The sequence below is a fragment of the Callorhinus ursinus genome, unplaced genomic scaffold (genome assembly GCF_003265705.2).
Source record: "Callorhinus ursinus isolate GAN/ISIS: 27379988/994484 unplaced genomic scaffold, GSC_fseal_2.0 scaffold25, whole genome shotgun sequence".
Lineage (NCBI taxonomy): Eukaryota > Metazoa > Chordata > Mammalia > Carnivora > Otariidae > Callorhinus > Callorhinus ursinus.
The window spans coordinates 40,163,228-40,177,318 of record NW_027397087.1 but is presented as its reverse complement, the minus strand read 5'-3'; the positions used below and the strand labels follow the sequence as shown (position 1 = coordinate 40,177,318).

Below are 14,091 nucleotides of genomic sequence, written 5' to 3'. Positions count from 1 at the left end.
AAATCATTTCCAACATTCGCCTCCTCCACACGCTGCCTCAGCGAACTCCCACTGGGCTGTGGAATGGAGAATGCACATATGAGACCTGGTCCCTGAACTAGGGGAACCCCACAAGCCCTTTCAATGCACTTTAAAGACCTCATCACACAGGCGAAGGGCTTATCGATACGGTTTAAACTGCACATCCAGCTTGGCAGAAAGTTCACCCCGACTCTCCCTTCCAGCCTCCGGGCCTTTGCTCTGGTTGTTGCTCCCATTTCCCTCTTGCCCGGGCCTACCCATCCTGTCTTGCTCACATTACCCCAGGTAGGGTGCTGGGGTGCTACAGGGTTCTGGAAATGAAAGGAAATCAAGGCTGGCAGGGCTGGGGCCAACTTCCAGTGAGCCCCCAGGTGGTTACTGCCATTCAGGACACCTCCTCAAGGCACGTGGGTTTGAATCCCCGCCTCACCTGCACTTGTCACAACCTAAAATATTGTGGTTTTCCTGTCAGAGGGGATTTTTTTTTTTTTCCCCATGATCTCTCTTCTGAGCTCAGAGAATGAAGACATGCTAAGGATGTTAGAGGGAGCCAGGCAGGCCCTATTCCCATCAGGGGCCCTCTGACACCAGGGCCGTCAGGCCCCGCCCCCAGCCTCCAGCACTGGGGCAAGAAGAGCCTGCTCCTGTCACCTGGGAGGCTGGAGCCTCCTGGCCAGCCGGAGGGCAGGGGTAACGAGGCCCAAGCAGGGACGTGACATGGTGGGGAGAATACGGAAGGAGGTGTTTACACTCGAAATTTTGACTGTGTTTGAGCAGGGCATTTCAGGCTGCATGTCCTGAGAGCCAAGTCAGAAAGGGCAATGGGATGAGTCACACATAAGGACATTGGTGGTGGATAACAGAAGGTAGAGGCCTGCATGAGGCCCCGTCCCTGCCATGCGACACAGACAAAATAGAAGAGAAGCTTGAGCAAGTCCTGACAGCAAGAGGGAGGAACCAGGAAAGAGAAAAGCTATGAGACGCCATCTCTTCTGGGTTGAATGGAGCAGAGAAAGACTTCATATGCTCTGCAAATCCTCAAGATCAGAGTTTAAGGCCATTCTCCAGGGGTGAGTCTTGGCTAACCTACAGTGGGCTGCCTGTGGTTCCAGGAAAAGTGAAGCCCCCTTTCCCCCACACAACCAAGGTTGCCTTCTTGAAAGTCTGGGGCCAAGAAAGAGAGGTGGAGTCCTGGGCCCTGTTGTGTGAGTGGAGCTCTGGTGGCTGGGCAGGAAGGACTGCAGCCCCGAGGTGAGCAGTGGGGGGGGGACCTGGAGTGGTCACAGCCTACAGTCCTGCCCTCCACGCCCCGCCCCAGGTGGAATGAGCACCTCCACCCATGCAGCCCCAGTGGGCAGCAAGCCAATGGGAGCCCAAGGTGAGCATGGGCTTTGTCACCATCAGGACTGACCAGGGTGGGAACAGAGACTGCATGTCACATGGCAGTGCTGTGGACTCAGGCAGGGGCTCCCAGCATCCCAGGGTGGGGTGGGGAGAAGGACCAGCTGTCCCAGGAGGCTGTGGTTCCCGACAGGCACCCCAGGCTGGGAGGGAGGGCCTGAGTCCATGGGCCAAGGAGGGTGCGGCAGGGTAGGTTTGGGATTGAGAAAGGCTTTGGTATTTATCAAGTGTTGATGCTGGGGGGCCGGAGCTGATGATCTGGGGCTAGGGTGGTAGCAGGGGGCGGCAGGCAGAGAGGAGACTGAGGAGGTGAAAGAGAAGGCAGTGCAGGGGGAGGCGAGGGCTGAGGCAAGGACAACTCTGGGTTTCTGGGGCACACAGCCAGGCACAGGTCCTCTTTGCTGAGATGGAAATGGGCTGAGAAGGGAGGTTTGTGGGGGGAGCTGAGTCCAGTTTTGGACACTCTGCATTTGAGGTGTTTGTGAGCTGTGAGATCTAAAAAGAGGTGAAGACCAGGCCGTGGATGTGCAGGCCCTGAGCTCTGGGGCGGGATGTGGTCATGAAGGACTTGGGGCCTGAGGGGGTGCGGGTGAGGCTGGCCGTGGGGGAGAGGGGTCACACTGAGCCTGGAGGGGCTCTCACCATGAATGGAGAGACTGAGGCAGGACATAAGTGTGTGAGTAAGCAGAGGGGTTGGAGGGAGAGCCACTGGAAGGCGTCAGTTCTGTCACAGAAGAGTCCTGGCCCCTCATGCCCAGGGCAGGCGGGGTCACCCTGGCAATCCCCCCTCTCCTTCCTCTGGTGAGAAGCAGGGGGTTGGCCCTGCGTCTCCCCCACCGTGTGGCCACGGACCAGTTTCTTCACCTCCCTGATGCTCGTTTTTCTCACCTGTAAAATGGGGATCACGATGGGACCCTCCTGGCAGAGCTGCGAGAATCGAGAATTAAAGCACTTCGGCCATTCTCACATTCGAGCAGACGTCAGCAGGCTGCGGAGGCCTGTTAGAGCGCAGAGTGCTGGGCCGCACCGCGAGTTCCGGCTTCAGGAGGACTGCGGCCAAGCCTCGGGGTCTGCTTTTCCAACAGGCTCGCAGGCGGCGGTCACGCTGCTGGTCTTCCGACCACACTGCGAGATCTAGTTAGTTTAGGGCCCGGGTCGGCCACGGGCCAGACCCCCGCAGTTCTCTCCTAGGCCTGGATCCCTATGGGTCCTACCAGGTTGCTGATTTTGGTTGACCTCAGTTTCCCTAACTGTCCAATGAGAAGAGGGAGGCCCCTGGAAAGCCTGCCTTGCAAGGCTTGCGGGGAGACCACAGCAGGAGGGCAGGAGCCCAGGGCTGTCCCCGGCGGACGTCAAGAGGACATATGGCCACCAGGGGGCGGGCGCGCTGCTCGGCGGAGGGGAGCGGAGGGGAGCGGAGGGGAGCGCGGGGCCCGACAGGGGGCGGCGGAGTGTGCGGCCAGCGACCCGGTGCCTGCCTGCTGTCTCTGTGTGATCCCAGCACTCCCGGCCACGCTCTGGCCTCAGTTTCTCTTTCTGCCTCGATTGACTGCGCCACCTCAGGCCTCCTGGTGCAGAGAGAGCCACAAGCCAAGCCTCCTTGGTTAAGGGGCCACCAACGCAGGCAGAGAATGTTACCCCAAAATACCGCCCTAGGGCCAGTCTGCAACCTCTGCGCTCCGTCTCTGGGTGCACTTGGAGACTTCACACCCATGGGCCCTCGCTGGGGCATGATGGGCCCAGGCTCCCCTCACACAGCTGCTGGTGAACACAAGTCTGACTGCTCCATATGCCCGCTCAGGCTATGGGGAGGTGAGAAGGGGTCCGACCTATGGAGCCCCACAGGGAACCTCAAGGGAACCCCCACCTGAATGCAAAACCTGGGGGGTTTCTGATAAGAGGGGGCACCCAGTAAGCTCTCAGGTGGGGCACCTTGGAGGTACAGCTCAGGTCAGGTTCAGGGACCTGGGGGACCCCCTGGGGGGGGGGCCAGGACAGGGATGTGTAGATGTGACTCGGGGGAGGGTTGTGCGACAACAACCGGGTCCTGACGGAGGTACTTTAGACATATTAATTAATTTATTCCTCACAACCATCCTGTTTGTATTATTATCCTCATTTTACCAAAGGGGTAACCAAGGCACAGAGAGCAAGTCCCTTGCCCCAGGTGAACATAGGCTGTCCGGCTCCAGGGTCGGCTCCGACGCGTGTGCGAGTGCAGAGCAGGCGCCCCCGCCCAGGTCCTGTTGCTTCCCCAGGCTGGGATTTCCAGTCACTCTCCTGCTCCACTGGAATCGGGAGCCCACTCCACCGAGAGGCCCCTGTCCCCAAGACCCAGTGACCTGGAGAGAGGCATTCGCCCCTGTTGCTCGTGTTTCTGACCCAAGGGGATGTTTGCCTCATGGCACCCCGTTACCTATCAGGAGACAGGACTGGGTCCTGGGTGGGCTCTGACACCCTTGCTCAGGCACCAACTCCATCTGTGGTTCTGGGGGGCAGTCCCCACAGTAGGGCTGCTGGATAAGCTGTAGGAGGCCCAGTTACATTCAAATTTCAGATGAACGACAAATACTTTTTTTTAAGATGTATGTTCCATATATTACATTATATTCAAAAACTATTTGTTGTTTATCTGAAATTCAAACCTAACTGGGAGCCCTGTATTTTTATGTGCTGTCTGGCAACCCCACCCTTGGGCATCGTCCCCCAGTGCCCCCCCTTCCCTTCCTGCTCTCCATGGCACCCACATCTCTACCCCAGAATGGCTACACTGCTGCCTCCTGACTCCTCCTGAGGGGTTCTCTTGGGCACCCCAAGCTCGGTGCCCCCTATTGTATACCCCCTCTTGGGTCATGTACTCTCTCCTGGGTCCCCTCTCGGAAATGTCACCACTGTCTGCCCAGCCGCCCCAGCCAGGGACAGGGACAGCCTCTCGGTGTCCTCACCCGCACATCCCGTTCTTCCTGCCCTAAGGCCCCCCTCTCTCTCCTCTTGTACCCCTGCCCCGCTTGCCTCTCCCACCCAGCTTCTTCCAAACACCCTCCAGGCCACTTGCCTAAAGCCAGGTCGGAACCCTGCGCTCTCCTGCTTCAACTCGTCCCGATGGGAGAGGACTGGGTGGGAGAGGGACCCCGGTGAGGGAGGGAGAGCCCTGAAAACATGCAGAAGCCAGGAGCACTCTGCCACCGCCGGGAGGTGTGATGGCTTTATCACCTCCGAAGAGGACCTCTGCCTGCCAGAAAACCCAGCTTGGTTCTGAGGGGGTGGTCACTGTCTGGGTCTAGATCAGTGTGTGTGAGTGACCTAGAGCCTTCCCACAAATGAAAAGTCCCTGGGGTGGGGGTGGGGGGAATTCCGGGCCTGCTGTGCACTCTTCTCCCGACCCTGGCCTTTCTGTTTTGCAGCTCCCTGAGGGCCTCCTTTGACTCCCTGAAGCAGCGTAAGTCCTGATTGTCCCCAACCCCAGGCTGCAGGGTGACAGGACCTTCTGGGAACAGCCATGTCCCCATAGAAGGAAGCAGATAGGTTCTGGCGGGGAGGGGGGTGCTCAGGCTGCACACAGGGCTCTGAAGCTGGCGGAGGGTCTGGGAGGTGCGGGGCTGGTCCAGGCACGGGTGTGGGGGGGTGGTTGGGGCTCCACGCCTCTGTGCTCTGCCCCCAGAAATGGAGAATGTAGGCAGCTCCCACATCCAGCTGGCCCTGGCCTTGCGCGAGGAGCTGCGGAGCCTCGAGGAGTTCCGGGAAAGACAGAAGGAGCAGAGGAAGAAGGTGAGGTGGGTGCGGGGGCATGGGCCCTCCACACGGAGCCCGTGGAGGGTGGGAGACGGCACTCCAGGCTTGGGGGTGAGAGTGACTCGATGTTGAGGGGATGGGTGTGGGCAGGGACGGGCCACTGGAACCTGGGCCCGGTGTGCAGGCCTGAGAGCCCCACTAGGGGTCTTACCCTGAGCCGTCTCATGCCAGGAAGAGGGAAAGGCTTAGGTCTTTTTGATTACCTTCCTACAACAGACTGTGGAGGCTCACTGACAGCTTGGGGGTATCCAAAGGCGGCAACCTGATTTGGGGAGTCGCCAGAAACTGGTCCTCAGCCCAAGGGTCAGGGCTGTTTGTCCAGGAGCAAGGCAGACTTGGTGGCCAGCCGTAGTAGCCGCTCTGCGGGGCTGCCCAGGCTGAGAGGGGCAGACAGAGCCTGCGGGTGGCGGTGGGGCGCTGTGGGCTTACCTCAGCAGCCCAAGGTACTTGTCACCTGTGGGTAGGGCGTGGCTGTCCCTAGATGGAGAGACTACATGGAAAGGAAGTAAAGTCGCCATCATGGGAGGTATGCAAGCAGAGTCTGGAAGCTACAGGGGTGGGGTGGGGAGTGGGTTTAGTGACCTCAGTGTCCCAGGGCCCCCTCCCAGGCCTGAGACTCTGACTGGCTGAGCACGTGGCTGCTAGGAAGGCAGGTGGGGACATGTGCTCAGCCACTCAAGGCTTTGTGATGAGGGTGGCACCCTGGACAGGATGGGAGAGGCCGGCACACAGAAACACTTCACACTTGGAGATGAAGGATCATTGCAGACTCCAAAAAATTGAAAAAGGGAAAAGTCCACCCAACTGAGGGGTGAAGGGAAAGGCTTGCCAGCTCACAGCTGGGTCCAGGCTGGGCCTGGATGTCCTGAGCAAGCTCTTCTCCTTGTTGTGCCTCAGTTTCCCTCTTGCAGGCCACTTCCCAAGCTTTGGGGACCCAGCCGTGGACCAGGCCCCCCTCAGTCTTCTCAGACAGGGCTCTGGCTCTGATGAGTGGCTCTGACCACAGAAATCTAGCGTGGCTGCCTGCCCTATCTGCCCAGCCAGCCCCCCGGGGGCTCGGGCTTTCAGGATTCTAAATTTGGGTCCCTGAGCAGACAGCTGGTCTCCAAAGCCAGCCCCGGAGGCCAGCTCTGCCTCGAGGTGCTGGAGCAGGTGACCTCTCTGAGCTGGGACTTGCCTGCAGGGTGCAGAGCACCCGCCGAGACAGCGAGGCCCCAGACTGGCTATTTTGAGTTCTCCTGTGGCCAGAGGGGCTGTTGTGTCTGCAAGAGCTGTTTGAGCCAGAGAGATGCCTTCCCCAGAGCAGCCAGGGCCCCCACAAGTGGAGAACTGTGATGTAGTTTGTAGGCACACAGTCTGGGCTCGTGTGTATACACGTGTACATATGGACACGTGTGTGTGTGTGTGTGAGAGAGAGAGGGGAAGGGGGGCAGGGGAGCCTGGCACATGTGTGTGCCTGCCTGGGAGCAGGTGTGTGTGTCTCAATGTGTGTGTGCCTGCACCTCTGTGACCCGCTGGCTTGCCCGACATCTCCCCGCCGGCACGGGCCCCACTGAGACCCCAAGCCCAGCCAGCTCCGGTGCTCTCTACACCCCAACCTCTGTCCAAGCTGCATTTCATCCTCTCTGCCTGAACAAGAAGCCTGTGAGGTGAGGTAGGGGTGCAGTGACCCTGTGTGCTCACAAGCAGCGGAAGTTGAGTGTGTGTGTGTATTCCCCTGTGTGAGCAGGCCCATGGCTGTGCATAAGGACATGGGAGAGTGTGCTTGTGTGTACTTATGAGTGGTGTCTGTGGGCACTCTGTGAGTGTGCACATGAAGGCCTGGGTGTGCAAGTGTGAGCAGTGGGAACAATGGGGGCCTGTGTGTGTGTCATGTGAACTTCGCATGCGTGTGCCAGAGTGTGTACACAGTGTGTGACACGTGTGAGAAGGTACAGAGGCTATGAGTGAGGGCCGTGTGTGTGTGTGTGTGTGTGTGTGTGTGTGTGTGTGTGTGTGTAGCATGCAGGGTGGGTAGTCCGGGGATAGAGACCAAGTCGTGGCTGGAGTCTGAGGCAAAAAGATATGATGGGCACATCCTGTCCTGGGCTCTAGTGTTCTGTCCTGAGCAGAGATTGTGAAAGAGCAAGGCATGGGAGAGGGAAGACATATTGTCACTGCCCCCTTCAGAGCCAGGAGGGGATGCTGTGCCTCATCCCAGGGACACCAGTCCTCTTGGCCTAGGGAGCGTCCTGAGGCCACAGCCCCCCTGCTCAGAGCCTTGTGTCCCCTACAGTACGAGGCCGTCATGGACCGTGTCCAGAAGACCAAGCTATCTCTCTACAAGAAGGCCATGGATGTGAGTGTGAGGGTCACGGGCCTGGAGGACGCATGGTGTGGACCCCAGAAGCCCTGGGCTGGGCCCCTGGGGCAGGGCCAGCCTCCGACCACCCATCCAACAACACACACCATGGCCTATTGGGTGCTCGGGGCTGCATGGGGAACCAAGGGCCCATGTGGATAGGCCCAGGCCCTGCCCTTGGGGAGCTCCTGACTGATGAGCAGGCGGGCAGTCCCAGACAGTGGCCCACACGATGATCCATGCCGTCAGCTGGGGACTTGGGGTGGAGGGAGAAGGGACCCCTGAGCTGTCTCCCCTAGCGAGAAGGAGAAAAGGGGTTCTGCAAGGGGACAGCATGTGCAGAGGCCAGCATGGCATTTTCAGGGACCTGCTGGTGGTTTGATGTGACCATGTCTCTAAAGAGGATGCGGCCATGGGCAGGGCCACACTGTGCCCAGGGGGGCAGGGCCTGGGAACAAAACTCCTCTCTCCATCTCCCTTCTGGACTCCCAGACCCCTATCCCTCGTCAGGAGGCCCCCACTCCTCCCACAGCCCCCCGACAGGGAGAAGGGAGGCTGGGTTCAGGGAGCCTCACCCTGGGCGCCCCCCCAGTCCCGCTTCTCCACTCCCCCAGTCCAAGAAGTCATATGAGCAGAAGTGCCGTGATGCCGATGACGCTGAGCAGGCCTTCGAGCGCATTAGCACCAATGGCCCCCAGAAGCAGGTGGAGAAGGTGCGTGGGGCCGCTGAGGCCATATGGTGTCACCCAGGGCTGGAGCAGGGCAGGGAGGGAAGGAGGGGGTGCCACAGACACCCCTAGAAAGGTCTGCATCGGGGACATCTGCTCACTCCTCTCTGAACCCCCATCTCCCCATCTGTGAAAGGGGTTTCCTAGAATCTCAGGGCATGGACAGGCAGGACCAGCTAACTCTCACATGACCCTTGGAGAGGGGCTCGGGAGACCCATGTCACAGAGAGGCAACAGGCCCAGAGACGGTGAGTTAATTGTCCAAGGTCTCAGAGCCAGGAAGCAATGGAGAAAGGATGCACATCCAGGTCATCCAGAGCCCAGGGTCTTGACTGCTCTGGCCTCTGGGGTGAGGGTGAACAGGGGCCCAAGGGCAACTTAGGGGCAGCAAGTCAAAAGCAGAGCCCAAGTACCAACCAGCGGGGTCAGCGGTGGCCAGGTGGAGCAGCGGGACCTGGCCCCATCCACATTTCTCCCTCAGGTCTTCACATCCAGTTGCCACACGTGTGTGCATGGGCTGCACGCTTCTGTTTTTATTTATTTATATTTATTTTTATTGGACCGTTTTTGACTGTGGTCCTCTGTGGGGCGAGGCTGGAGTAAATGGTGGAAGGTGCCCACAGTTGGCTCCTGAGTGTCCTCTTGGGTGGCTCAGGGAGGGTGGGACAGAAGCACTTCAGAGTGCTTCCTCCCCCTGGGGAGGCTGGGACCCTGAGGGCTGGGGCCAGCTCAGCGCGGCTTTCCCTCTGTCTCCTCAGAGCCAGAACAAGGCCAAGCAGTGCAAGGACTCAGCCATGGAGGCAGGTACATGGCCCTGCCCGCTTCCTCTGACCTGGGATGGTGGCCAGACAGGCCTGGCCCCAGCACCGCTGCACACTCTCCTCACCCTGGGGACACACACGGACACATGACTCTACAGAGGCACATGCTCACCACTCCCACATAATCATGCAAGTAAAATAAAAACATACGTGTTCTTGGTGCTTTGCATGTTTCAACCACTCTGCATAACAATCCTATGAGGTGGCTGCTATGACTATCCCCCTTTTAAATCTTTAATTGAAGTATAGTTGACATACGATACTATATTAATTTCAGGTGTACAACATAGTGAATCGACAATTATAAGCATTATGCAATGCTCACCAAGATATATGTGGTTACCACCTGTCACCGCACAGTGTTATTACAATATTATTGACTCTATTCCCTATGCTGTACTTTTCATCCCTGTGACTCACGTATTTTATAAATGGAAGTTTATTCACCTATTTTGTGCATCTTCCCACCCCCTTGCCTTCTGGCAACCAGTTTGTTCTCTATTTTTATGATTCTGTTTCTGTTTTTTGTTGTTGTTTCATTTTTTAGATTTCACACATAAAGTGGAATCATATGGCATTTCTCTTTCTCTGTCTGATTTATTTCACTTGGCATTATACCCTCTAGGTTCATCCATGTTGTCAAGAATGGCAAGATTTCTTTCCTTTTTATGGCTGAATAATATTCCATTGTATATATATACCACTTCTTCTTTACCCATTCATCAGTCGGTGGACACTCAGGCTGCTTCCATATCTTGCCTATTGTAAATAATGCTGCAATAAGCATAGGTGTGCATGTATCTTTTCCAATTACTGTTTTCATTTTCTTCAGGTAAATAGCCAGAAGTGGAATTACTGGATTGTATAATAGTTCTGTTTGTAATTTTTTGAGGAGGCTCCATACTATTTCCCATAGTAGCTGTACCAGCTTGCATTCCCACCAACAGTGCAAGAGGGTTCCCCTTTCTCCACATCCTCGGCAACACTGGTTGTTTCCTATCTTTTTGATCCTAGCCATTTTGACTGGTATAAGGTGATATCTCACTGGTTTTGATTTGCATTTTCCTGATGTTGAGTGATATTGCGCATCTTTTCACGTGTCTATTTGTCATCTGTACGTCATTTTTGGAAAAATGCCTATTCAGGTCTTCTGCCCACTTTTTAATCAGATTGGGTTTTTTTTTTTAAGATTTATTTATTTATTTTAGAGAGGGAGAGAGAATGCATGGTGGAGGGCAGAGGGAGATGGAGAGAGAAACTCAAGCAGACTCCATGCCAAGCTCAGAGTCCAACACGGGGCATGATCCCACAACCCCGAGATCATGACCGGAGCCAAAAACAAGAGTCAGACACTTAACTGACTGCACCACCACCCAGGTGCCCCCGGGTTGTATTTTTTTTAATGTTGAGTTGTATGAATTCTTTCTATATTTTGAATATTATCCCCTTATCTTCTCCCATTCAGTTGGTTGTCTTTTCATTTTGTGGATGGTTTCCTTTGCTGTGCAAAAGCTTTTTAGTTTGATGTAGTTCCAATTGTTTATTTTTGCTTTTGTTTCCTTCACTGAAGAAACAGATGCAGAAAATTATTGCTAAGGCTGACATCCAAGAGTTTACTGCCCAGGTTTTCTTTTAGGACTTTTAGGGTTTCGGTCTCACATTTAGGTCTTCAATCCATTTTGGTTTATTTTTGTGTGTGGTATAAGGAAGTGGTCCAGTTTCATTCTTTTGCATGCAGCTCTCCAGTTTTCCAAGTGGCATTTATTGAAGAGACTGTCTTTTCCCCATTGTATATTCTTGCCTCCTTTGTCATAGATTAATTGACGATATCAGCATGGGTTTATTTCTGAGCTCTCTATTCTGTTCCTATGGATCTGTTTATGTGCCAGTATATGTTTTGATTACTATAGCTTTGTAGTATAGTTTGAAATCTGGGATTGTGATACCTCCAGCTTTGTTACTCTTTCTCAAGATTGTTTTGGCTGTTCAGGGTCTTTGGTGGTTCTGTACAAATTTTAGGATTTGTTCTAGTTCTGTGAAAAATGTTGTTGGTGTTTTGATAGGGATTGTATTCAATCTGTAAATTTCTTTGAGTAGTGTGGACAGTGTAACAATATTAATTCTTCTAATCCATGAACATGGTATATCTTTCCATTTATTTGTGTTGTCTTCAATTTCTCTCATCAAGGCCTTCGTTTTCAGAGTACAGGTCTCTCACATCCTTGATTAAATTTATTCCTAGGTATTTTATTCTTTTTGGGTGCAATTATAAATGGGATTGTTTTCTTAATTTCTCTTTCCTCTAGTTCATTATTGGTGTACAGAAATACAACAGATTTCTGTATATTGATTTTGTATCCTGCAAAATAGTTATTTGGTGGAAGCTTTAGGGCCTTCTGTAAATAGTGTCATGTTACCTGCAAATAGTGACACTTTTACTTTTTCCTTACCAATTTGGCTATTTCTTTTTCTTTTCTGATTGCTGAATAAAAATGGTGAGAATGGACATCCTTGTCTTGTTCCTGATCTTAAAGGAAAGCTTTCAACTTTTCACTATTGATATGGTGTTAGCTGTGGATTTGTCATATATGGCCTTCATTATGTTGAAGTATGTTCCCTCTAAACCTACTTGTTGAGAGCTTTTATCATGAATGGATGTTGGGTTTTGTCAAATGGTTTTTCTGCATCCATTTTTTTCTAGTAGTCTCTTCTAATCCTTTATATTTTCATGGTGTCGGTTGTAACTTCTCTTTCATTTCTGATTTTGAGTCCTCTTGCTTTTTTTCTTAATGAGTCTGGCTAAAGGTTTATCAATTTTGTTTCTTTTCAGAGAACCAGCTCTTAGTTTTATTGATCTATTGGTTTGATCTGTTGTGGGTGTTTTTAGTCTCTATTTCATTTATTTCCACTCTAATCTTTATTATTTCCTTCCTTACTAACTTTGGGCTTTGTTCTTTTTTTAGTTCCTTTAGATGTAAGACTAGATTGTTCATATGAGGTTTTTCTTGTTTCGTGAGGTAGGCCTGTATTGGTATAAACTTCCCTCTTAGAATTGCTTTGGCTACCTCACAGAGATTCTGAAATGTTGTGTTTCTATTTTCATTCATCTCCAAGTATTTTTTGGTTTCCTTTTTGAGTCTTCATTGACCCATTGGTTGTTTAGTAGCATGTTGTTTAGCTTCCATGTGTTTGTGGGATTTTCTTTTTTCTTTTTTTTTTTCAGTTTTTCCCTTGTAATTGATTTCTAGTTTCATACTGTTGTGATCAGAAAAGATGCTTGGTAGTATTTTAACATTCTTAAATTTACTGAGACTTGTTTTGTGGCCTAACATCTGATCTATCCTGGAGAATGTTCATGTGCACTTGAAAAGAATGTGTACTCTACTGTTTTGGGATGGAATCTTCTGTACATATCTAAGTTCATGTGGTCTAAAGTGTCATTCAAAGACATCGTTTCCTTATTGATTTTTTGTCTGGATCATCTATCCATTGATGTAAGTGGAGTTAGTCTCCTAATATTGTTGTATTACTGTCAGTTTCTCCCTTTGCATTTGTCACTACTTGCTTTATATATTTGGATGCCCCTATGCTGGGTGCATGGATATTTACAATTGTTATATCCTCTTGTTGGACTGATCCTTTTATCACTGTGTAATGCCCATCTTTGTCTCTTGTTACAGTCTTTTTGAAAAGTCTGTTTTGTCTGATGTAAGTATTTCTACCCCAGCTTTTGTTGTTGTTGTTGTTGCTTCCATTTACATGAAGTATCTTTTTCCATCCCTTCATTTTTATGTGTCTTTAGGTCTGAAGTGAGTCTCTTGGAGGCAGTATTTGGATGGGTCTTATTTTTTTTTAATTTTTTTATTGTTATGTTAATCACCATACATTACATCATTAGTTTTTGATGTAGTGATCCATGATTCATTGTTTGTGCATAATACCCAGTGCTCCATGCAGAATGTGCCCTCTTTAATACCCATCATCAGGCTAAGCCATCCCCCCACCCCCCTCCCCTCTAGAACCCTCAGTTTGTTTTTCAGAGTCCATTGTCTCTCATGGTTCGTCTCCCCCTCCGACTTACTCCCCTTCATTCTTCCCCTCCTGCTCTCTTCTTCTTTTTCTTTTTTCTTAACATATGTTGTATTATTTGTTTCAGAAGTACAGATCTGTGATTCAACAATCTTGCACAATTCACAGTGCTCACCATAGCACATACCCTACCCAATGTCTATCACCCAGTCACCCCGTACCTCCCAGCCCCCCACCACTCCAGCAACACTCAGTTTGTTTCCTGAGATTAAGAATTCCTCATATCAGTGAGGTCGTATGATACATGTCTTTCTCTGATTGACTTATTTCACTCAGCATAACACCCTCCAGTTCCATCCACATCATTGCAAATGGCAAGATCTCATTCCTTTCGATGGCTGATATATACCACATATTCTTTATCCATTCATCTGTCGATGGACATCTTGGCTCTTTCCACAGTTTGGCTATTGTGGACATTGCTGCTATAAACATCAGGGTGCACATACCCCTTCGGATTCCTACATTTGTATCTTTGGGGTAAATACCCAGTAGTGCAATTGCTGGATCGTATGGTTGGATGGGTCTTATTTTTTTAAAAAAGATTTGAGAGAGAGGGAGAGAGCAAGAGCAGGGAGAGAAACAGAGGGAGAGGGACAAGTAGACTCCACAATGAGTGTGGAGCCTGACATGGGACTTGATCCCATGAGCCTGAGATCATGACCTGAGTCGAAATCAAGAATCAGATGCTCAACCAACTGAGCCACCAGGCACCCCTAAATAGGTCTTATTTTTTATCCATTCAGTCACCCTATGTCTTTTGACTGGAGAATTTAGTCCATTTATATTTAAAGTTATTATTGATAAATATGTATTTATTGGCATTTTGTTAACTGTTTTCTGGTTGTTTTTGTAGTTCTTCTCTTGCTCTCTTCCCTTATAATTTGATAACTTTTTT

At 51.7% G+C, this 14,091-nt stretch overlaps 1 protein-coding gene across 5 annotated transcripts in view; it reads left to right on the top strand.

Annotated features, from left to right (window-relative positions):
• PSTPIP1 (proline-serine-threonine phosphatase interacting protein 1) overlaps nt 1–14,091 on the top strand; it is a 46,516-nt gene that overhangs the window by 23,575 nt on the left and 8,850 nt on the right. For 2 of the 5 annotated variants that reach the window (XM_025883792.1, XM_025883791.1), the window contains exons 4-8: nt 4,827–4,861; nt 5,084–5,190; nt 7,490–7,552; nt 8,170–8,268; nt 9,042–9,087. In XM_025883792.1, the coding sequence (XP_025739577.1) occupies nt 4,827–4,861; nt 5,084–5,190; nt 7,490–7,552; nt 8,170–8,268; nt 9,042–9,087 (350 nt within the window). Of the gene's footprint in view, nt 1–2,887; nt 3,235–4,826; nt 4,862–5,083; nt 5,191–7,489; nt 7,553–8,169; nt 8,269–9,041; nt 9,088–14,091 lie in introns of those variants that run through there. The other 3 variants (XM_025883795.1, XM_025883793.1, XM_025883794.1) reach the window with 3 other exon arrangements.